Below are 24499 nucleotides of genomic sequence, written 5' to 3' on the forward strand. Positions count from 1 at the left end.
CTACACAAGTATTTTTAGTATAGAAATGTGTCAACAGACTAAAGCAGGGAACCACAATATTTTGCATACGAATTATGCAGAATATGATATCATAACTGTCTATTACTTTTCTTGCAATTGAGCCAATTTTCCTTAGGTACGGTTTTGAGGTGTGTGTTCAACAGAATGTAGTATCAAAAACACATTCACAAAAAGTATGGGTTACTGAATGCTGAACTGCACTATTATAATCACTAAGCCAGACCTTACCTGTGTCCCTGTATCACTTGTCTCTGCTGCCCTTTGATAAAAAAACGTCCCTATGTCCATTTTCCTTTTTTTTTGGGCATATTTCAGTTAGTCACAGCAAAAGTCACCTAGTAAAAGTGAGATAATTGACAATATCAAAACATGCTAGGGCTGTACCGAATAGTTCGAAGCTTCGTTCATAATGTTGACATTCGAATTCTAAATCAACATAAAAAATTGTAAAAAAAGAAGACATGTTTTTTTTTTTTTTTTTACATTTTTATTTGCCAAGGTATGGCGAGTGCCATACCTTGCCATACCAAATGGACGCCCCTGGTTTCCACCATTCATAGTCCTGCAGCATCCGTGCATACCTCACATTTTTATGTAGATTAGTTCCGCGAGCGAATAGCAGATATTAGCCCTTTCACTGCCACACGACAGAAGGTTAACCCTTTACTATCTATCACACAACCGACGGTCACCGTAAAGTGTTAACCTTCTGCCGTGTGGCAGTGAAAGGGTTAACCGGCTGTCGTGTGGCAGTGAAAGGGTTAACCTTCTGTGTATTGTCGCGCTGAAAGTGTTAACCGTTTTGGTAGCGCGGCAGTGAAAGGGTTAAAGCTCTCTGGGCTGAATGAATAGTGGTTCAACAAAACAAAGACACTATAGCTTGCATGTCATTACAGCGCATAGGCTCCATGTTCAATATATGTGGCAAACACTATATGCTCATAATATCTAGGTCATACATACAGCACACGCTGTGCAATGTAAACCACACAAGGGCCTCCCCCGTTGAGCTCTGTGACTGGGTGTGAGAGGATATGTCAGTAATATGACCAGCTAGCTACCTGTCTATTATCTTTCATCAGTGCTTTCAGCCTTTGTTGTCCCAGTCTGCTCTTAATTTGTCTCATACATTTTCTGTCAGCTATTGATATTAGCAAATAGGACTCCCTAAAAACTTGGTATCTCATCTGCAGTGGTGGAGGAAGTACCACTATTTTAAGTATTAGAATAAATACCCAGTTAAAAATGGTACTCTGGTAAAAGTCCTCCATTGAAAATTCTACATAAGTAAAGGTTGAGACGTTTTTGACATTGAAGTATCAAAAGTACATGTAATATATAATTTGTGTATTCAGTGGTCTGAAGCATTCATTCTTCATCCATCGACTTGTAAAGGTTGTTAAAGTGTCACATGGTCGTTATGCTGGCTGATTATTTGACTAGCTTCAAATTTTGCCTTGTTTTCTATGCAAAGTAACTAGTGACCGATGGGTTTGGATAAATAGAAAGGACAATATTTCCTTTGACAAAAGTACAAAGTTCCCTAAAATGTAAATACTGAAGTAAAGCGCCTGGAAATTGTACTCTAGTACAGATGGGTTACTTTAGACCATCGCCTACTGTAAACCCACCCTACCTTAACCTCATTGGATACGGTGCATGACGCCCAAATAAAATTGTATTAGCAAACTGACACAGGAAATAAATTCAGGTCCCCTTTAAGCTGAAAGTGTCGACTGGGCGATCAGAGCTGTGTGAGGAACATGTCACCTAGTCAAAGTCACATGACCCTATGCCAGACCAGAGGAATACCCATATCAGATGAACATCATTTCATGCAATACATTTACTTTGTTTGGTAAATTTGCCCTGATCTGGCCTTAGGGATACATTGCTACCGAGGGCAGATCTCAAAATGTGAAGTTAATGTTCTTTACTAGTCTTGTGACTTAACACCTAACAAAGGCGTCATTTAGCAGTGGTGGATTATTTGGCCATCAAGGGAAATAAGTGCACTAATCTGGTTCAAAAGCAAATCCCCCATGTTATGAATCATACAACTAGCACATGATTTGGCATTAGGTTGCCATGGACTGGATTCCTTTTGTGAAAAAGCACCATCTTCCACACAAGCCGAGTATATCACACTTCACTTGTCAAATTTCCTAATAAAATCATTTGAGACCTTGCATTTCAGTCATTTGTGTCAAGAATCAGTGAATTGAAGACCAGATAATCAATCACTAGTTTACACCAAGACCAAGATTAAGCAAAAGGAACTTTATTATTATATGTAAAAAATTATAATAATTCTGGTAGCTGTAGTGGAACTCTTTGAACTACTCATCAACAGACAAGAGAAGAGCCAGCAAAAAGGTGACAAAACATAAGGACAGATGATGGAAACACTGGAAAGGTAATCTGACAGGTCAGTGAATTACACAACATTACACCCAATTTAAGCTACATCCTCCTCCTCTCCCTCCTCGAACTCTCCCTCCTCGGCGGTGGCGTCCTGGTACTGCTGGTACTCCGACACCAGGTCGTTCATGTTGCTCTCCGCCTCAGTGAACTCCATCTCATCCATGCCCTCTCCGGTGTACCAATGGAGGAAGGCCTTGCGCCGGAACATGGCGGTGAACTGCTCGGAGATGCGCTTGAACAGCTCCTGGATGGCTGTGCTGTTGCCGATGAAGGTGGCCGCCATCTTGAGGCCGCGGGGAGGGATGTCGCAGACGGCGGTCTTCACGTTGTTGGGGATCCACTCAACGAAGTAGCTGCTGTTCTTATTCTGTACATTCAGCATCTGCTCGTCGACCTCCTTCATGGACATGCGGCCGCGGAAAATGGCCGCCACGGTGAGGTAGCGTCCGTGACGGGGGTCGCAGGCGGCCATCATGTTCTTGGAGTCGAACATCTGCTGGGTGAGCTCTGGGACCGTCAGGGATCTGTACTGCTGGCTGCCCCTGGCGGTGAGCGGTGCGAACCCGGGCATGAAGAAGTGGAGGCGGGGGAACGGGACCATGTTGACGGCCAGCTTGCGCAGGTCGGCGTTGAGCTGTCCGGGGAACCTGAGGCAGGTGGTGACGCCGCTCATGGTGGCCGACACCAGGTGGTTGAGGTCGCCGTATGTGGGGGTTGTAAGTTTGAGGGTGCGGAAGCAAATGTCATACAAGGCCTCGTTGTCAATGCAGAAGGTTTCGTCTGTGTTTTCTACGAGCTGGTGGACCGACAGCGTAGCATTGTAAGGCTCAACGACTGTGTCCGACACTTTGGGCGACGGCACCACGCTGAACGTGTTCATGATGCGGTCTGGATATTCTTCACGGATCTTGCTGATGAGCAGGGTGCCCATGCCGGAGCCTGTGCCGCCGCCCAGGGAGTGTGTGAGCTGGAAGCCCTGCAGGCAGTCGCAGCTCTCTGCCTCCTTCCTCACCACGTCCATCACAGAGTCCACCAGCTCCGCTCCTTCCGTGTAGTGGCCCTTCGCCCAGTTGTTACCGGCACCGCTCTGGCCTGCAAACAACAACACATCAGCACTAATCTCACAGGACCAGTGGTGGAACATAGTTTATTTACATTTACCAAGTAAAAAAAGTAGAAATACCCAGATGAAAACCTCAGTCTTAAAATTCACAATTCTACCTTGGTAAGAGAAAGAAAGTGATATTGAATAATCATCTTCGTTTTACATCCATATTTTCCCACTACAGTGAAGTTGGACGGACGATGACTCCACGCCACTGGAGTAATTATTTTTAGTTTGTAGCTAGTTTTATACCTCGGATGCCCTTCCTTACAGGTAACCCCATTGTCGGTGAGGACCTAGCCATTGCGTATTCCTACACACAAGGCAGTGCGGTTTTCTTTCAGGGTTCTCCCCTTAGCCTTTGCGTATCCATATGCACACACACAAGGCAGTGCGGCCCCTGTATCCCTAGGTAGGGAGGCTAGAGAGGGTACCAACACTTGCCCAAGGTGGACCCTCAGACTAGTGGAGGGAAGGAGTGGTCTTAATTCTCCATTCTAGTTCGGCTTCAGCTAGAACTATCCACTGAATATGAAGTATTTCTTTATTAAGTATAAAAATGTAATGTGTATATATTCTAGTTTTTATGTGTGGTCCAGTTATGGTTGCTCCCATCAATGTCCTCTTGAAGTTTGACAAGACTTAAAATGTGAATCAGCTTCATCTACCCATGACACGTCTCGCATGAAAAATTATATTTCTTCAAAGTAACTGATAAATATTTCCATTGAAATGTAGTACAGTAGAAGTACAAAGTTCCCTCAAATGTACCTTGGTACAGTGCTTTTGAGTAAAAATACTTCACACCATTGCACAGGACATGTGGCAACATTAAATGTAACATGTCTGGCGTCAACTTGTCAGCATGAACAGTACCAGGATGCGTGTATCACTTCCGCAACGGATTTAGTCGGAATTCGGTTTCCGGGTTCCTCTGATTGGCCACTGACCCCACCCTATTACACGCCCCCCTCATCGACGCTCTACAGCTCTTTCGCTGATTTCCTGACTTCCTCGCAGAACAGCTGTTTCCGTATTTATAATATCGGAAACGCCGCGCTGTGAAGCACCTCTGTATTAAATGCCGACAGCACCTCTATTAAATGCCGACTCATCAATCAATAACAACATTAACGATAACGTTAGCATTAGGCTAACGCCAAGCTGTAATGTTACCAGTCTCGCGTCTATCTGCTAACGTTAGCATTAGGTAATAACCGGTTTAAAATGGATGGTGATTACCTCACGTTGTGTCTATTCTGCTAGCATTAACGTTACTAGTACAAACAATCAAACCAAAACATTGACATCTAACTTATCTTTAGATATTTACTCAACCTCTAATGTCCAACTATGAATGAACACAACACTCTACTTAACATCTTTAGCTAATAAAGTACTCAACCTCTACTGTCTTTAACTATGAACAAACACAACACTAACTTACCATCTTTAGATAATAAAGTACTCAACCTCTACAGTCTTTAACTATGAACAAACACAACACTCTAACTTACCATCTTTAGATAAGTACTCAACCTCTACTGTCTTTAACTATGAACAAACACAACACTCTAACTTACCATCTTTAGATAATAAAGTACTCAACCTCTACCGTCTTTAACTATGAACAAACACACCACTAACTTACCATCTTTAGATAATAAAGTACTCAACCTCTACTGTCTTTAACTATGAACAAACACAACACTCTAACTTACCATCTTTAGATAATAAAGTACTCAACCGAGTAGAGTGTAGACAAGTACACTCAGTTCTACTGTAAGAGCATGGGTCTGAGCCCTAAGTACACACAGTCCTACTGTAAGAGCATGGGTCACTCTGAGCCCTAAGTACACTCAGTTCTACTGTAAGAGCATGGGTCACTCTGAGCCCTAAGTACACTCAGTCCTACTGTAAGAGCATGGTCACTCTGAGCCCTAAGTACACTCAGTCCTACTGTAAGAGCATGAGTCACTCTGAACCCCAAGTACGCTCAGTCCTACTGTAAGAGCATGGGTCACTCTGAGCCCAAAGTACACTCCGTCCTACTGTAAGAGCATGGGTCACTCTGAGCCCAAAGTACACTCAGTCCTACTGTAAGGGCATGGGTCACTCTGAGCCCAAAGTACACTCCGTCCTACTGTAAGAGCATGGGTCTGAGCCCTAAGCACACTCAGTTCTATATCAGGATCTCCCTGTGAAAGCATACCACGAGAAGACTTTAACTTGAGACGATCTCAGATTGTCACGTCTCCCCCTCTTAACGTGTGCTACGACCCTGCCATAGACCCGATACAAGCAGCCATAAGCTGCAGCAGAGGTTCAGTCCAGTGATTACCTTGCTGGACAAGCCATAAGCCCAGAACATAAGAGTGTTGCGTTTGTTCATAGTTAAAGACAGTAGAGGTTGAGTACTTTATTAGCTAAAGATGTTAAGTAGAGTGTTGTGTTTGTTCATAGTTAAAGACAGTAGAGGTTGAGTACTTTATTAGCTAAAGATGTTAAGTAGAGTGTTGTGTTCATTCATAGTTAAGACATTAGAGGTCGAATAAATATCTAAAGATAAGTTAGATGTCAATGTTTTGGTTTGATTGTTTGTACTAGTAACGTTAATGCTAGCAGAAGACACAACGTGAGGTAATCACCATCCATTTTAAACCGGTTATTACCTAATGCTAACGTTAGCAGATAGACGCGAGACTGGTAACATTACAGCTTGGCGTTAGCCTAATGCTAACGTTAATGTTGTTATTGATTGATGAGTCGGCATTTAATACAGAGGTGCTGTTCTGCGAGGAAGTCAGCGAAAGAGCTGTAGAGCGTCGCATAACGCGCGTCGATAAGGGGGGCGTGTAATAGGGTAGGGTCACGTGGGGTCAGTGGCCAATCAGAGGAACCCGGAAACCGAATTCCGACTAAATCCGTTGCGGAAGTGATACACGCTAACAGGATAGCTTAGCACAATAGCTTAGAGTGAAGGCCCTCCCATAGTCGAGCAGACTGTACACAGAGCAGACTCCGCGGAGGTCGGCGCGGACTCTTTGAGCTTTGATCTCAGCGGACAGCAGACCCACAGCAGAGTCCAAGTGCGAAGCTCCTATTTTCTGACGCGGACATCCGCGCCGCTGACTTGGTGTCACACAAAACGCTGCTCTACGTTTTGGTTGACATCGAACTGCATTTAATGTGACGCCGATCTGCATTTTACTCTGACCACTCGCTCCGTGCCAAGAGATATGTTTGAATGGCTTTTCTAAATGGTGTGTAAAATTGCCAGTTTTATTTCGAAATATTGGAAACTGAGATAACATAGAATGTTATCTCAGTTTCCAATATTTTGAAATAAAACTGGTGCTTTTATTTCATGCAATGCGTGTTTGTCATTTCAGCACCACGCGCTGTCCACCTCAAGCCTATATACCCGTTATTCAAGTGCGTAAAACTGCCCGTTTTATTATCGAAATATTGGAAACGGAGATAACACTCTTTATTTTGACATCGGATGACGACGACATGACAGAAGTTGAACAGCGTGGGGACAATTGTGTAAACTGGCACGTGACATGTAGGAAATTGGTCCGTGGAGGTCCGCTCAACTATGAAAGCTCAAAGAGTCCAGTGGACCTCCGCTGAGTCCAGTCCGCGTACAGTCTGCTCGACTATGGGAGGGCCTTGACATTGCTTTTGGGATTTGGCACAAACTAATTTATTATTTACAAATTATACAATAAGGACTATGGCCATACACAGCATTATTCAATATACACAACTATATTAAAACTACTAGCCACATCGTTACTAGGGAAACTACTATAACAAGTTGACCCTTGATGCTGCCGTCTGACATCAGTTTGAACAGGAAGTGAAGAAGTCACTGGCTCAGGTTAAATCAAACCTGTAGCTACATCAGGCACAAACAATAGCGCCACTTAGTGGCCAAACATGGCACTGCAACTAAATAACACAAATACAATCTGTCACACAATCTATGACAATTTCATTACCTACCGAACACAAAGTTGTCTGGTCTGAAGATCTGGCCGAAGGGTCCAGATCTCACTGAGTCCATAGTCCCTGGCTCTAGGTCGACAAGCACAGCACGGGGCACGTATTTACCACCTAGGGGATAGATAGGGGAGAGCAAGTCAGAAAAACACAACAGCAATTGAACTCCGCTAAATGGAATGTCATCATAATCCAATTAGGAATTCCCAAAATTAAAAGTTACCCGATGCTTCATTGTAGTAGACATTGATCCTGTCCAACTGCAGGTCACTGTCTCCGCAGTATGAGCCCGTTGGGTCAATGCCGTGTTCATCACTAATCACCTCCCAGAACTGAAAGCGATAAGTCATTGAATTAGGTAAGCATTAACCCTTTCACTGCCGCAATACCAAACTGTTAACTCTTTCACTGTGACAATTCACAGAAGGTTAAGCACGGGAGTTTAACATCCAGTTAGGAGCTGTAACCCTAAAACAAAAAAAAACGAAGTATCTAGGCTGTATGATAGACGGGAGCCTAGACGGGGAGGCTACTCCCTCCCAAGTACTGGGCAAAGTCAACGGCCGCACCAGGTACCTAGCTAGGAAAGCCAACCTCCTTGGCAGAGATAGCCTCAGGCTACTAGCAAATAGCCTAGTACTCTGCCACTTTGACTATGGTAGCGTGTCGTGGTTCGAGGGCCTGACAGTGACTATAAAAAAGAAGCTTCAGGTTTCCCAAAATAAGCTGGTAATGGGTCTTGGCCCTCGCACCCACATAGGGAGTTGTCACTTTCAGGAGCTAAACTGGCTTCCCGTGGAGGCCAGAGTTACCCAGCTCAGACTGAACATAGTGCACAATATTAATTATAAACCAAAGGGCCCCTAGATACCTCCAGAACTACTTCACCCCGGTCAACGAATCCCACAACCACAGAACTAGAGCAAGCATAGCAAACCTGAAGCCTGCTTCTTTCCGATCTAAACTGGGCCAGTGCTCCCTTACTTTATCTGGAGCCGAGGATTGGAACAAGCGGCCTATCCCCATCAAGCAGAGCTTGAGCCTCCACAGCTTCAAGAGAAGCGTCAGGAAGTGGCTCATGGACAGAATAGAGGAATAGCCCCTATATAGTTCAATCAGTTTTTAGTTATTGTGGGGTACACAATTTTAGTGATAGGTTAGTCTTATAATGTAATGTTTTAAATGTATGCGTTGTTTTATTGTCGTGTTTTGTTGTGGCCTAACAGCCCTGGGACCATGACGGAAATAAGAGTGTTACTCGCTCATGTTATCCTTTGGATCCGTGGTGTGTGTTTTTAATCCATCAATACAATAAAATCAAGCAATAATAAAAACGTATTATTCTTCCAAACCCAATTGATTGAAAATTGTAACAGATTGCAGAATGCGTACAGTACAGCACAATACAGTTATTAAGGGGATGCAGACCAGAGAAAGACTTTTAAACACATAATAATTCATTACTAACCTTGGCTCCAATCTGGTTTCCACACTGACCGGCTTGGAGATGGACAATTTCCCTCATTTTGTCTGGAGGTAGAAGAACAAATCCTATCACAAGAAGGGAAGACGAGTTGAGAGTGCGCGAAACAGAGGACTCCCCGTGTATATGTGACAACTGAACCCGCCCTCTGAAGGCCGGGCCACACGATACTGCATGGCCATTGGCTGATGGTCACGAAACTCGTTGATTGACACCAATATATATTCTAATAGGTAATTACCATTGGCTTTCTTGTACTGTCAATCAGATTGATATCTAACACGTGTGATCCTCCCCACCCACCAGACCATCAGGCGTGTTCGAGACGCAGATCTGCGCAGGTTTTACTACGGCCTCGCCAAGCGCGTTGCATGACGGTTAGAATGTTGTCCGACTTGCTATTGGACTTGCTCTGAAAATCTGACGAGGCGAGGCGCGGAACTCCCGCGGGAGCGAGCCGCGCACAGCCTTCAGAGCGAGGCTCCACAGCATAGATATCTATGCTCCACAGTACCTAGGCTTGTTCAAGATGGATTTCGGTTTGCCTCGACTAGTAGACGAGAGTAGCCGAGTGAAGCCGGGGGAGGAGTTAAGAGGGCGGACACTAGGCGTGTTCGAGATGGGATAGGCGGACGCAGATCTGCGCAGGTTTTACTACTTCCTCGCCAATCGCGTTGCATGACGGTTAGAATAGGCTTGTTCAAGATGGGATAGGCGGACGCAGATCTGCGCAGGTTTGACTACCGCCTCGCCAAGCGTGTTGCATGACGGTTAGAATATTGTCCGATTTGCTCTGAAAATCTGGAGAGGCGAGGCGCGGAACTCCCGCGGGAGCGAGCCACAAGCAGCCTTCAGAGCGAGGCTCCACAGTACCTCTCAGCCGGCTGCTCCCGGCTGGGAAGCGACTTGCTACGGTCGCGCAAAGCGCCTATTGGCTCAGAAAAGTTGTCAGTCACCAGCCATGTGACAGCCAGGGAGTTATGAGACGTTCGATTGATTGAAAACTTTATTATGTTATGCGTTATCAACTTATCATCATATCATCATGATAAACTTCAAGCTGTCAGACACACACACACACACACACATACAGCAGTGTGTTGTGTGTGTGTGCGGCCAGGAGCGCGCAACAAGATGGTATACATTATGGTATATGAATAGTATATTCCACTGTAGCAGTATGGTGTGCTGTACATTTGAATCTGATCTAATTTTGCACACGGCCATCGCATTATAATGAGCTGGACAGGTGTGTAATGTGTGTGTGGTGACGTGAAAGCGTATCTGCCGCGCGGGACTAGGCGAGAGGCTCTCGTGAAATCGGCAGTGTCCGCCCTCTTAACTCCTCCCCCGGCTTCACTCGGCTACTCTCGTCTACTAGTCGAGGCAAACCGAAATCCATCTTGAACAAGCCTAATGTTGTCCGACTTGCTCTGAAAATCTGACGAGGCGAGGCGCGGAACTCCCGCGGGAGCGAGCCGCGCGCAGCCTTCAGAGCGAGGCTCCACAGTACCTCTCAGCCGGCTGCTGCCGGCTGCTCCCGGCTGGGAAGCGACTTGCTACGGTCGCGCAAAGCGCCTATTGGTTCAGAAAAGTTGTCAGTCACCAGCCATGTGACAGCCAGGGAGTTATGAGACGTTTGATTGATTGAAAACTTTATTATGTTATGCGTTATCAATTTATCATCATATCATCATGATAAACTTCAAGCTGTCAGACACACACACACACACACACACATACAGCAGTGTGTTGTGTGTGCGTGCGGCCAGGAGCGCGCAACAAGATGGTATACATTATGGTATATGAATAGTATATTCCACTGTAGCAGTATATGGTGTGCTGTACATTTGAATCTGATCTAATTTTGCACACGGCCATCGCATTATAATGAGCTGGACAGGTGTGTAATGTGTGTGTGGTGACGTGAAAGCGTATCTGCCGCGCGAGACTAGGCGAGAGGCTCTCGTGAAATCGGCAGTGTCCACCCTTTTAACTCCTCCCCCGGCTTCACTCGGCTACTCTCGTCTACTAGTCGAGGCAAACCGAAATCCATCTTGAACAAGCCTACTGCCGATTTCACGAGAGCCTCTCGCCTAGTCTCGCGCGGCAGATACGCTTTCACGTCACCACACACACATTACACACCTGTCCAGCTCATTATAATGCAATGGCCGTGTGCAAAATTAGATCAGATTCAAATGTACAGCACACCATATACTGCTACAGTGGAATATACTATTCATATACCATAATGTATACCATCTTGTTGCGCGCTCCTGGCCGCACGCACACACAACACACTGCTGTATGTGTGTGTGTGTGTGTGTGTGTGTGTGTGTCTGACAGCTTGAAGTTTATCATGATGATATGATGATAAGTTGATAACGCATAACATAATAAAGTTTTCAATCAATCAAACGTCTCATAACTCCCTGGCTGTCACATGGCTGGTGACTGACAACTTTTCTGAGCCAATAGGCGCTTTGCGCGACCGTAGCAAGTCGCTTCCCAGCCGGGAGCAGCCGGCTGAGAGGTACTGTGGAGCCTTGATCTGATGGCTGCGCGCGGCTCGCTCCCGCGGGAGTTCCGCGCCTCGCCTCGTCAGAATTTCAGAGCAAATCGGACAACATTCTAACCGTCATGCAACGCGCTTGGCGAGGCCGTAGTAAAACCTGCGCAGATCTGCGTCCGCCTATCCCATCTTGAACAAGCCTCCTCTCAGCCGGCTGCTCCCGGCTGGGAAGCGACTTGCTACGGTCGCGCAAAGCGCCTATTGGCTCAGAAAAGTTGTCAGTCACCAGCCACGTGACAGCCAGGGAGTTATGAGACGTTTGATTGATTGATTGATTGATTGGAAACTTTATTATGTTATGCGCAGTGGTGCGTTATTGAAATCATCTGGGGTGACACGCACCACGTGCACGCGCGCTCCCGGCGCGTGCGCGCGCTCCCGCGAATGCGCATTTAATGTCCCCTCGCTTGGGCACAGACTAAAGACAGTGCCTAATTGCCTCTACGAATGGAATGTAACACGTCTTCACAACATGTTAGGTGTGAATGTGTCTGAGAACGTATTTAACACACCTGACGACCGGCGCTATTGATATGCAAATAGCGAGTGAGCTTGCACACCGTGCTACCCCGTCCCATGAACAACGCATGCCTGGTTATGCGTTATCAATCATCATATCATCATGATAAACTTCAAGCTGTCAGACACACACACACACACATACATACACACATGCGTCGTCTGTTTTGCCTCAATACTGTATATATAATTCTGTTTTGCCTCAATATACACAGTATACATATATATATTGATGCAAAACAGAATTATTCAGCAGTGTGTTGTGTGTGCGTGCGGCCAGGGAGCGCGCAACAAGATGGTATACATTATGGTATATGAATAGTATATTCCACTATAGCAGTATATGGTGTGCTGTACATTTTAATCTGATCTAATTTTGCACACGGCCATCGCATTATGTGTGTGTGGTGACGTGAAAGCGTATCTGCCATGCGAGACTAGGCGAGAGGCTCTCGTGAAATCGGCAGTGTCCGCCTTTTTAACTCCTCCCCCGGCTTCACTCGGCTACTCTCGTCTACTAGTCGAGGCGAACCGAAATCCATCTGAACAAGCCTTTTAGGCGTGTTCGAGATGGGATAGGCGGACGCAGATCTGCGCAGGTTTTACTACGGCCTCGCCAAGCGCGTTGCATGACGGTTAGAATGTTGTCCGACTTGCTCTGAAAATCTGACGAGACGAGGCGCGGAACTCTCGCGGGAGCGAGCCACGCACAGCCTTCAGAGCGAGGCGCCACAGTACCTCTCACTCGGCTGCTCCCGGCTGGGAAGCGACTTGCTACGGTCGCGCAAAGCGGTCAGAAAAGTTGTCAGTCACCAGCCACGTGACAGCCAGGGAGTTATGAGACGTTTGATTGATTGATTGATTGATTGGAAACTTTATTATGTTATGTGTTGTGAAGGGCCAGATTAAAGTTGAGAATCTACATTTATTGTTTTATATACTTTGTATATTATTTATATATACACGGTATATCCCTTTACCTACGTTCAAACCAGAGTAATATTCGCTCTCCTATTGGACAGCGACCCCAGGCGCCAGGCAGTCTCGCACTCAGACAGGTGCAATGGGCGAGTTTGGGGCATGTCAGAACATGCCCGGAGACAGTGTATTGATACCAGACAAGGACTGAGGTTTGGAACTAGATAATCATTTAAGTATATATGCTGGCGCAGGTGTGCCCAGCAGTAGTTCATCAAGTTCGTCTAAGTAGCTGTTCATCAAGTTCGGTAAAACAGTGAAGTGAGCAACCTTGCGTCTAAACAGAGCATTGAGAACCGCGTGCGAATAGAATGGTAAAAGTGTCAGAGTTTAATGAAGTAACGTTGAGTTCGACTTAATCTAATGTGAAGTAAATAGTCGATCATTTATTGTATATCGTGCGGCCACAGTTCTTTCGTGCGTAGCATTACCCAGCGGTTCGTCGTGTCTTTAGCTAGTGTACTTAACCAGGCTGTGTGGCCTAAATACGTCGCCCACACCTGAGGAGTCCTAGGCGGAGAACCGTTGGACATGTACACAGGAGAATCGGCGTCGGCGATTGCAGAACCATTCCTGGTTGGATTATATTGATTTGGGACGTGACCACCGGAGAAGAGCATCGTTGATTTCCACTATCGTTTGGGATTTAACCTCATGAGGATTACAACTCGGGCCTGCCTCGTGGACGGGGCTGGCTAGCTGTCATCAATGCTGTCGGGCATTTGGATTACAATTATTGCTTTGGCTGCTGATCAAGGGAGTTTACAAGGACCGACTCCTGTACCTGGAGTCTCTTTATTCCTCATTGAATCAGACTGAGTATCCGAGCATTCCTCTACCCTCCAGGCCTTACACCCCGGAGGGAACCCATTGTCTCCAGTCGGTACCAGTGTTGCCCTATACAATTGCTACTATACGACAGGTGGTGTCAACTTAGACCCATCGTAGGATTCCTGTTATTCTTAGTGACTCATGCTCTTGACTGACTTTACGTATATTCTTCGCCATACAAGCGCGACCCTAATTCTCATTCTGTAACCTAACGTTGCCTAATAATAATAAATTACCCTCCAATAGTATTTCTGTGTCAATGCCGTGTTCTTGTGGGTGTTCACCATCTATATTTGATGTACTGTCTGGCCAGTAATTAAAGTACATAACTAGCAGTGGTTTAATCTATCACAATCTTTAATACAGTCAGGGTTTTGTAACCCCTCAGTTACAATTGGTCCTTCGAGCCGGAGGGTATCAGTGTAATATTTAATATAATATTAATATTGACATGGCCAGCGGTGAACACTCTCCAAGCGGCTCTCCTAAGCTAGAACGCCCGCAGCGCAAACGTCAGCCACCTCCATATCTAGAGGACTTCGCTTTCGTTTTACCCCCTAGCTTATCTAAACGGACGTTAAATACAGATAAAACGGATAGTTTAAGCATGCCCACTCCTATCGACTTGGCGGCCCTGCCAGTAGAGACCCCAGAGAGTTCAAGCGAAACTGACTTAGCTCACGGGGGGGACCAAGCGGGACATGACGTGACTATACCTCCAGACAGCGTCACCAGGATAGACCCCGGAGCGCTCCAGGATAAAGAAAGCGCTCCAGGGATAGACCCCGGTGCACAACCAACCCAAGAGCGCGTACCCGAGACAGCCCTCGGCGCGCAACCACGAGAAGAGTACCGCGCTCAAGAGATAGACCTCGGAGCGCGCCAGGAGAACAGGTCTCCACCAAGCCCTGTCAACGCCCGATCACCTCCATCGGTGTCATCCCCCAGCGAGGCTGACCAGAGACTGGCGCAAGCCTTAATCCCCACGCTGACAGCTTCAACCGAAAGAGACCGTCTCCAAGCACAGACACTTAGTGAGCGCGAACACTCTGCAGTGGAACGAGAACGCCTCCAGGCGCAACAACAGAACGAGCGAGAACGCATCCGACTAGAAGAGAGTCGCCTCCAGGCCGACACAGCGATGACCATCAGACTGGAAGAGAGGCGCCTCCAGGCTGAAGAAACCATTCAGCGAGACCGTACCAATGCGCAACGCGATGCACAGCGCGACGCCGCCAATGCACAGCGCGAGGCGGAACGAGACCGCGCCAATGCACAGCGCGACGCCGCCAATGCACAGCGCGAAGCGGAACGGGACCGCCTGCAGGCGCAGATGATAGAACAATTGATCCAGAGGGCTACCCCCCACTCCTCCACGCGGAGCTCCCGGAGATCATCACGACACGGGTCGAGGGCACCTTCCCCTCCCCGACACATCTACACGGGACCCAGCCAGCAGGAAGAACCTGTTCACGTCGCCGAGCCCTCTCCCCGACCAGACTACACGGGACCCAGCCAGCAGGAAGAACCTGCCTACGTCGCCGAGCCCCCTCCCCGACCGGTCCATACGGGACCCAGCCAACGGGAAGAACCGGCCTACGTCGCAGAGAGACTAACTAGAAGACTCCAAGACCTAGCGGAGGAAGAGGAGGGATATCAAGCCCACCAGCACGAACCTACTTTGGACCAGGAGGCCCAGTACAGCCCGACCCCAGCCCCGAGCCACTGCGTTACGAACCCCCGACCCAAACCAAGGTTGAGTTTAATACACAGTCAGCACCGAGGAGCAGCACCTGGGGGCCCGGCCTCTGGTACCCACCCAGCACTAACCCACGACCCCACGTACGGGGAGACTCGCCCAGGAGGCCTCTCCCCCTACGCTCATCGGTGTCCCAGCCATCCATGGCATCTTACCTTGGCGCACCGACGTTCCCAGACTTTACGCGCGAGGACAGAGCACAGTACACGGAATTACGCATGTGTTTGGAGACTATGATGTCCGATGTCCCCGACGAGTCGTACAAATATGCCATCCTCCTCAAGCATCTCAAGGTGCCCAGAGCGCATAACATAGCGCTGGCATATTCCAACTCAAGCACCCCATACTCCGCGGCTCTGGTGGCCCTCGACCAGCGCTATGGACGCATATGGGATTACGTGATCCAAGAAATATGAGATATCGACCGCCTCCCCCCAGCCAAAGACAATAGAGCACTAGATGACCTCTCTATCAAGGTACAATCCCTCGTGGGGATGCTGGGGTCACAAAAGGAGAAGGGGAGACATGAACTGTATGCAAATTCTAACGTGGAGCGGATACTGGAGAAGCTCCCTCCAGCCCGTCAAGAGCGTTTTCGGCGGCAGAGAGACCACAGTGACCCCAACGGCCCAGAACCATCCCTCCTAGACCTAGCTGACTTCCTCGCCAGGGAAGTTAGCAGTCTACGATTGGACACATTCGTGTGGAGTGGCTCTGACCCTAGAGATGGACCTCGGAGGTCCAACGATAACCGCCGGTCAGTGACAGTTATGCACCAGGCCGAGTCAGTGCCGCAGCACAAGAACCACAGCACCCCCCAGACCAAGGGGAAGTGGAAGATTGTATGCCAGTACTGTGAAAATGAACATTGGCTGTCTCAATGTGACACCTTCAAGAAGCTGACCGCTGACGAGGTGAGTCAGTGGATCAAAGCCAACCGCCGCTGCTTCCGCTGCGCGCGCAGCCATATGGCAGCTGAGTGCCGCCTAAAGAAAAGATGCAGCAAGTGCGACGGCGCCCACTTGGAGGTCCTACACGACAGCAACAAGAAGAAACCCGTACCCCCAAGCAGCTCGAGAGTGAACGTCATGTACATAGACCCTGCGAAGAGCGGGAGCTCCCGAGTGCTCTTGAAGGTGGTCCGAGTGATCCTAAGCTACGAGGACAAGGTCATGGACACTTACGCCGTCCTAGATGATGGGTCTGAAAAGACTCTCCTCCTCGCTTCCGCCGCAGCCCAGTTGGGCCTGCGGGGTAACAAAGAAACAATGACAATCCGTACTATTCAGCGAGACCTGAAAACCATAAAGGGCAAGAACGTCTCATTCAAAATAGCAGCGGTCGGGCAGTCCGAGAAGCGGTACAGCATCACTAAAGCATTTACAGGCCATGACATAGGTCTGTCAAGCTACAACTACCCCATCCCACAGCTGATGGCGAAGTACGAGCACCTACGCAGACTACCTATACCGCTTATCGACGGCGCCACACCGACCCTGCTCATAGGCTCCGACCACGCGGACCTCCTTGTCCCAATCGAGGCGGCCCACATCGGACCTAAAGGATGCCCAGTCGCGGTTCAGACCCGACTGGGGTGGACGCTCCAGGGCCCCCTCTACGGACTTGACAGTCAACCCACGTCTACACGCTGCCTGCACACAAAGGTGAGCGACACCGGCCACTCTCTCGTACAGCCCGTTGCGAGGCTATTGACATTAGACGAGAAGCCTGTGAGAGAACCGTGGGCTCAAGAAGAGGGAGTTCCGAACTCCACCCCCCTCAGCTGCGCTCCAAGCGACGTAGCTGACCTCGAACCCAGCACCCCAAACGACTTCTTGATGGGGCGGCCGGAACCGGCCCCTCCTCAGACGGGGTACAGACCGAACAAGAGGAACAGACGGAGGATGTGGAGACACAGCCAAGCACAGATCAACCAGTCTCAGGCCCGCTTCCTCCTAAGCTCCCTACCATCCCTTCCAGCCCGTCAGAAGCGGGTCAAGGACAGGGACAACTTAAAAGTGGACACAGTCGTTATGATCATAGACCAGTCACTACCCCGAGCTATGTGGCCGGCCGGCCGCGTAAGCAAAGTGATCACTGGTGCCGACGGGAAGGTCAGAGCGGCAGAAGTTATTGTCCAAGGGCGGACTTACACCCGACCCGTGGCGAGGCTGATAGAGTTGCCGAGGCTCCCTGACTCCCCTGATGACGACCATGACCCACTGACTTTGTAGATTGACCTACTCCTCACAACAGATATTGAGCAGTTGACTGGACTATTAATCTGTCTCCCTTAACTAATTAGGTGCGGACTAATTAGGAGGCGGCTGTTGTGAAGGGCCAGATTAAAGTTGAGAATCTACATTTATTGTTTTATATACTTTGTATATTATTTATATATACACGGTATATCCCTTTACCTACGTTCAAACCAGAGTAATATTCGCTCTCCTATTGGACAGCGACCCCAGGCGCCAGGCAGTCTCGCACTCAGACAGGTGCAATGGGCGAGTTTGGGGCATGTCAGAACATGCCCGGAGACAGTGTATTGATACCAGACAAGGACTGAGGTTTGGAACTAGATAATCATTTAAGTATATATGCTGGCACAGGTGTGCCCAGCAGTAGTTCATCAAGTTCGTCTAAGTAGCTGTTTCATCAAGTTCGGTAAAACAGTGAAGTGAGCAACCTTGCGTCTAAACAGAGCATTGAGAACCGCGTGCGAATAGAATGGTAAAAGTGTCAGAGTTTAATGAAGTAACGTTGAGTTCGACTTAATCTAATGTGAAGTAAATAGTCGATCATTTATTGTATATCGTGCGGCCACAGTTCTTTCGTGCGTAGCATTACCCAGCGGTTCGTCGTGTCTTTAGCTAGTGTACTTAACCAGGCTGTGTGGCCTAAATACGTCGCCCACACCCGAGGAGTCCTAGGCGGAGAACCGTTGGACATGTACACAGGAGAATCGGCGTCGGCGATTGCAGAACCATTCCTGGTTGGATTATATTGATTTGGGACGTGACCACCGGAGAAGAGCATCGTTGATTTCCACTATCGTTTGGGATTTAACCTCGTGAGGATTACAACTCGGGCCTGCCTCGTGGATGGGGCTGGCTAGCTGTCATCAATGCTGTCGGGCATTTGGATTACAATTATTGCTTTGGCTGCTGATCAAGGGAGTTTACAAGGACCGACTCCTGTACCTGGAGTCTCTTTATTCCTCATTGAATCAGACTGAGTATCCGAGCATTCCTCTACCCTCCAGGCCTTACACCCCGGAGGGAACCCATTGTCTCCAGTCGGTACCAGTGTTGCCCTATATAATTGCTACTATACGACAGGTGGTGTCAACTTAGACCCATCGTAGGATTCCTGTTATTCTTAGTGACTCATGCTCTTGACTGACTTTACGTATATTCTTCGCCATACAAGCGCGACCCTAATTCTCATTCTGTAACCTAACGTTGCCTAATAATAATAAATTACCCTCCAATAGTATTTCTGTGTCAATGCCGTGTTCTTGTGGGTGTTCACCATCTATATTTGATGTACTGTCTGGCCAGTAATTAAAGTACATAACTAGCAGTGGTTTAATCTATCACAATCTTTAATACAGTCAGGGTTTTGTAACCCCTCAGTTACATTATGCGTTATCATCATATCATCATGATAAACTTCAAGCTGTCAGACACACACACACACACATGCGTCGTCTGTTTTGCCTCAATACTGTATAATTCTGTTTTGCCTCAATATACACAGTGTCAGTATACATATATATATATTGATGCAAAACAGAATTATTCAGCAGTGTGTTGTGTGTGCGTGCGGCCAGGAGCGCGCAACAAGATGGTATACATTATGGTATATGAATAGTATATTCCACTATAGCAGTATATGGTGTGCTGTACATTTGAATCTGATCTAATTTTGCACATGGCCATCGCATTATAATGAGCTGGACAGGTGTGCAATGTGTGTGTGGTGACGTGAAAGCGTATCTGCCATGCGAGACTAGACGAGAGGCTCTCGTGAAATCTGAATGAATGAATGAATGAAAACTTTATTTAACAGATTGCAGAATGGGTACAATACAGTACGGCTCAATACATACAATTGTTAAGGGGATGCAGACCTGAGAAAGACGTTTGTCTTGTTTCCATCAGGGTCCCCGATTTTCAATTCATATAGACATTTATGACATACACAACATACATGACATTTATGGCATAGGGACATATAGGTATTTAGTACTGCTGAAGTGTCCGACGATCTGACTCCTCCCCCGGCTTCACTCGGCTACTCTCGTCTACTAGTCGAGGCGAACCGAAATCACTACGGCCTCGCCAAGAGCGTTGCATGACGGTTAGAATGTTGTCCGACTTGCTCTGAAAATCTGACGAGACGAGGCGCGGAACTCTCGCGGGAGCGAGCCACGCACAGCCTTCAGAGCGAGGCGCCACAGTACAGGCGTGTTCGAGATGGGATAGGCGGACGCAGATCTGGCAGGTTTTACCATAGATATATATAGAACACTATGGGTTTTACTACGGCCTCGCCGAGCGCGTTGCATGACGGTTAGAATGTTGTCCGACTTGCTCTGAAAATCTGACGAGACGAGGCGCGGAACTCTCGCGGGACCGAGCCACAAGCAGCCTTCAGAGCGAGGCTCCACAGTCTCAGCCGGCTGACGCCGGCTGTCTATATTTATCACAGCCGAAGAGTGCAAGATCGCTTCCGCATGCTTCGCCATACGCCAGTACGGTAATGCGCATTTCCTTTTCCTTCGCCCAGGTGCTCGCCGCGCATGCGCATGAGGTCGCCGCTTGGTTCGACGCGGTTCAGACCCCCATTAATCACAGATGCCAGAACGTGCCATATGCCATATTAAAGCCAAAGGCAGCCTTTGGTTCATATTAACGCTGGTCAATCACATATTAACCATTAAATAAAGGTTGTAATTAGGGCTGTCAGTTTATCTGTATGTCATATATGTCCTGATGAATTGAAAATGGGGGACCCTGATGTAAACAAGACGAAAGTCTTTCTCTGGTCTGCATCCCCTTAACAATTGTGTGTATTGAGCCGTACTGTATTGTACCCATTCTGCAATCTGTTAATAACATTTTCATTCAATCAATTTCATTCAATCAATTTTATGAATGCCCGAATAACCTTATGGCGTTGCGAGTGAATCGCGTCGCGATAATATACATGTATTCCATAATATGTAAAGTACAGTTGACAGCTGCGTTGTGTTAACGTTAACATTACAATGTACAGGGAAATAACATTATGGCGTGTTATGGCGTTATGTGGTCCGCGTTTGGATAATATGTAAAGTACAGTTGACAGCTGCGTTGTGTTAACGTTGCAATGTACAGGGAAATGCTGCGTTGTGTTAACGTTACAATGTACAGGGAAATAACATTATGGCGTGTTATGGCGTTATGTGGTCCTCGTTTGGATAATATGTAAAGTACAGTTGACAGCTGCGTTGTGTTAACGTTGCAATGTACAGGGAAATAACGTTATCGCATCGCGATAATATACATACATGTATTCCATTTGGGCGTCTGAGCGGGGGAAAAGAAAATGGGCATTTGGAGGGCGTTACCGGGGCCAATCAGGGCAAAATGCGGAAGCGATCTTGCACTCTTCGGCTGTGATAAATATAGACGCCTCCCGCGTGGGAAGCGACTTGCTACGGTCGCGCAAAGCGCCTATTGGCTCAGAAAAGTTGTCAGTCACCAGCCACGTGACAGCCAGGGAGTTATGAGACGTTTGATTGATTGAAAACTTTATTATGTTATGCGTTATCATCATATCATCATGATAAACTTCAAGCTGTCAGACACACACACACACATACACACATGCATCGTCTGTTTTGCCTCAATACTGTATATATAATTCTGTTTTGTCTCAATATACACAGTATACATATATATATATTGATGCAAAACAGAATTATTCAGCAGTGTGTTGTGTGTGCGTGCGGCCAGGAGCGTGCAACAAGATGGTATACATTATGGTATATGAATAGTATATTCCACTATAGCAGTATATGGTGTGCTGTACATTTGAATCTGATCTAATTTTGCACACGGCCATCGCATTATAATGAGCTGGACAGGTGTGTAATGTGTGTGTGGTGACGTGAAAGCGTATCTGCCATGCGAGACTAGGCGAGAGGCTCTCGTGAAATCGGAAGTGTCCGCCTTTTTAACTCCTCCCCCGGCTTCACTCGGCTACTCTCGTCTACTTTCGAGGCGAACTGAAATCCATCTCGAACACATTGGGTCCTTCAAAAACAGTGAGTTGTGGAATGAGGGCGGAGCGGCTTATTAATAGTTAATCCTTTCACTGACAATACAGAAGGTTAGCCCTTTCACTGCCACACGACTAAGGGTTAACCCTTTCACAACCACACTACAGAAGGTTAACCCTTTCACTACCACACTGCAGACGGTTAACCGTTTTCTGTAGTGTGGTAGTGAAAGGGTTAACCTTCTGTATTGTCACAGTGAAAGGGTTCATCTGAATGGCGGGCGAGAATGTGTCCGTGACGCCAGCGTTCCAGAGCTGCTGCCTATAGGACGACGGGCGGCCGGGCCTTCAAACGCATGGCCGCAAGGTGTTTCCACCAGTGGCGTCCTTTCACTAAAAGGCAAGGTATGGCGAGGAGGGGGGGTTTCCCCCCTCTTGGTGGAATTTTTTTGTCAAATCAGTTGTGCAATAGTCACTTTTGGCGAGTTGTTTCTATACAATTCAGTTATATGACATTTAGGTATGACACAGGACTACACAAGTATTTTTAGTATAGAAATGTGTCAACAGACTAAAGCAGGGAACCACAATATTTTGCATACGAATTATGCAGAATGTAATATCATAACTGTCTATTACTTTTCTTGCAATTGAGCCAATTTTCCTTAGGTACGGTTTTGAGGTGTGTGTTCAACAGAATGTAGTATCAAAAACACATTCACAAAAAGTATGGGTTACTGAATGCTGAACTGCACTATTATAATCACTAAGCCAGACCTTACCTGTGTCCCTGTATGACTTGTCTCTGCTGCCCTTTGATAAAAAAACGTCCCTATATCCATTTTCCTTTTTTTTGGGGCATATTTCAGTTAGTCACAGCAAAAGTCACAGAGTAAAAGTGAGATAATTGACAATATCAAAACATGCTAGGGCTGTACCGAATAGTTCGAAGCTTCATTCATAATGTTGACATTCGAATTCTAAATCAACATAAAAAATTGTAAAAAAGGAAGACATGTTTTTTTTTTTTTTTTTTTACATTTTTATTTGCCAAGGTATGGCGAGTGCCATACCTTGCCATACCAAATGGGCGCCCCTGGTTTCCACCATTCATAGTCCTGCAGCATCCGTGCATACCTCACATTTTTATGTAGATTAGTTCCGCGAGCGAATAGCAGATATTAGCCCTTTCACTGCCACACGACAGAAGGTTAACCCTTTACTATCTATCACACAACCGACGGTCACAGACCGTAAAGTGTTAACCTTCTGCCGTGTGGCAGTGAAAGGGTTAACCGGCTGTCGTGTGGCAGTGAAAGGGTTAACCTTCTGTGTATTGTCGCGCTGAAAGTGTTAACCGTTTTGGTAGCGCGGCAGTGAAAGGGTTAAAGCTCTCTGAATGAATAGTGGTTCAACAAAACAGACACTATAGCTTGCATGTCATTACAGCGCATAGGCCCCATGTTCAATATATGTGGCAAACACTTATTATGCTCATAATATCTAGGTCACACATACAGCACACGCTGTGCAATGTAAACCACACAAGGGCCTCCCCCGTTGAGCTCTGTGACTGGGTGTCAGAGAGAGGATATGTCTAATATGACCAGCTAGCTCCCCGTCTATTATCTTTCAGCCGTTGTTGTCCCAGTGTGCTCTTAATTTGTCTCATACATTTTCTGTCAGCTATTGATATTAGCAAATAGGACTCCCTAAAAACTTGGTATCTCATCTGCAGTGGTGGAGGAAGTACCACTATTTTAAGTATTAGAATAAATAACCAGATAAAAAATGGTACTCTGGTAAAAGTCCATTGAAAATTCTACATAAGTAAAGGTTGAGACGTTTTTGACATTGAAGTACATGTAATTTGTGTATTCAGATGGGTTACTTTAGACCACCGCTTACTGTAAACCCACCCTACCGTAACCTCATTGGATACGGTGCATGACGCCCAAATAAAATCTTATTAGCAAACTGACACAAGAAATAAATTCAGGTCCCCTTTAAGCTGAAAGTGTCGACTGGGCGATCAGAGCTGTGTGAGGAACATGTCACCTAGTCAAAGTCACATGACCCTATGCCAGACCAGAGGAATACCCATATCAGATGATCATTTCATGCAATACATTTAATTAGTTCTGGTAAATTTGCCCCGATCTGGCCTTGGGGATACATTGCTACCGAGGGCAGATCTCAAAATGTGAAGTTAATGTTCTTTACTAGTCTTGCGACTTAACAAAGTTGTCATTTAGCAGTGGTGGCTTATTTGGCCATCAAGGGAAATAATACGTGCACTAATCTGGTTCAAAAGCAAATCCCCCATGTTATGAATCATACAACTAGCACATGATTTGGCATTAGGTTGCCATGGACTGGATTCCTTTTGTGAAAAAGCACCATCTTCCACACACGCCGAGTATATCACACTTCACTTGTGAAATTTCCTAATAAAATCATTTGAGACCTTGCATTTCAGTCATTAGTGTCAAGAATCAGTGAATTGAAGACCAGATAATCAATCAC

The 24499-nt window shown here is 46.9% G+C and overlaps 1 protein-coding gene across 1 annotated transcript in view; it reads right to left on the minus strand.

The window, feature by feature from the left end:
* LOC311224250 (tubulin beta-4 chain-like) overlaps positions 1-9121 on the minus strand; it is a gene marked incomplete at both ends in the record, with an annotated part of 52718 nt that extends 43597 nt beyond the window's left edge. Inside the window, 4 exons of the mRNA XM_084309154.1 lie at positions 2283-3537; positions 7562-7672; positions 7782-7890; positions 9027-9121. Of these exons, the coding sequence (XP_084165280.1) occupies positions 2480-3537; positions 7562-7672; positions 7782-7890; positions 9027-9083 (1335 nt within the window). Of the gene's footprint in view, positions 3538-7561; positions 7673-7781; positions 7891-9026 lie in introns of the transcript that reaches the window.
* Positions 9122-24499: the final 15378 nt, after the last annotated feature.

Source organism: Notolepis coatsorum, assembly GCF_963971535.1.
Source record: "Notolepis coatsorum genome assembly, chromosome: 2".
In the NCBI taxonomy this organism is placed as follows: Eukaryota; Metazoa; Chordata; class Actinopteri; order Aulopiformes; family Paralepididae; genus Notolepis; species Notolepis coatsorum.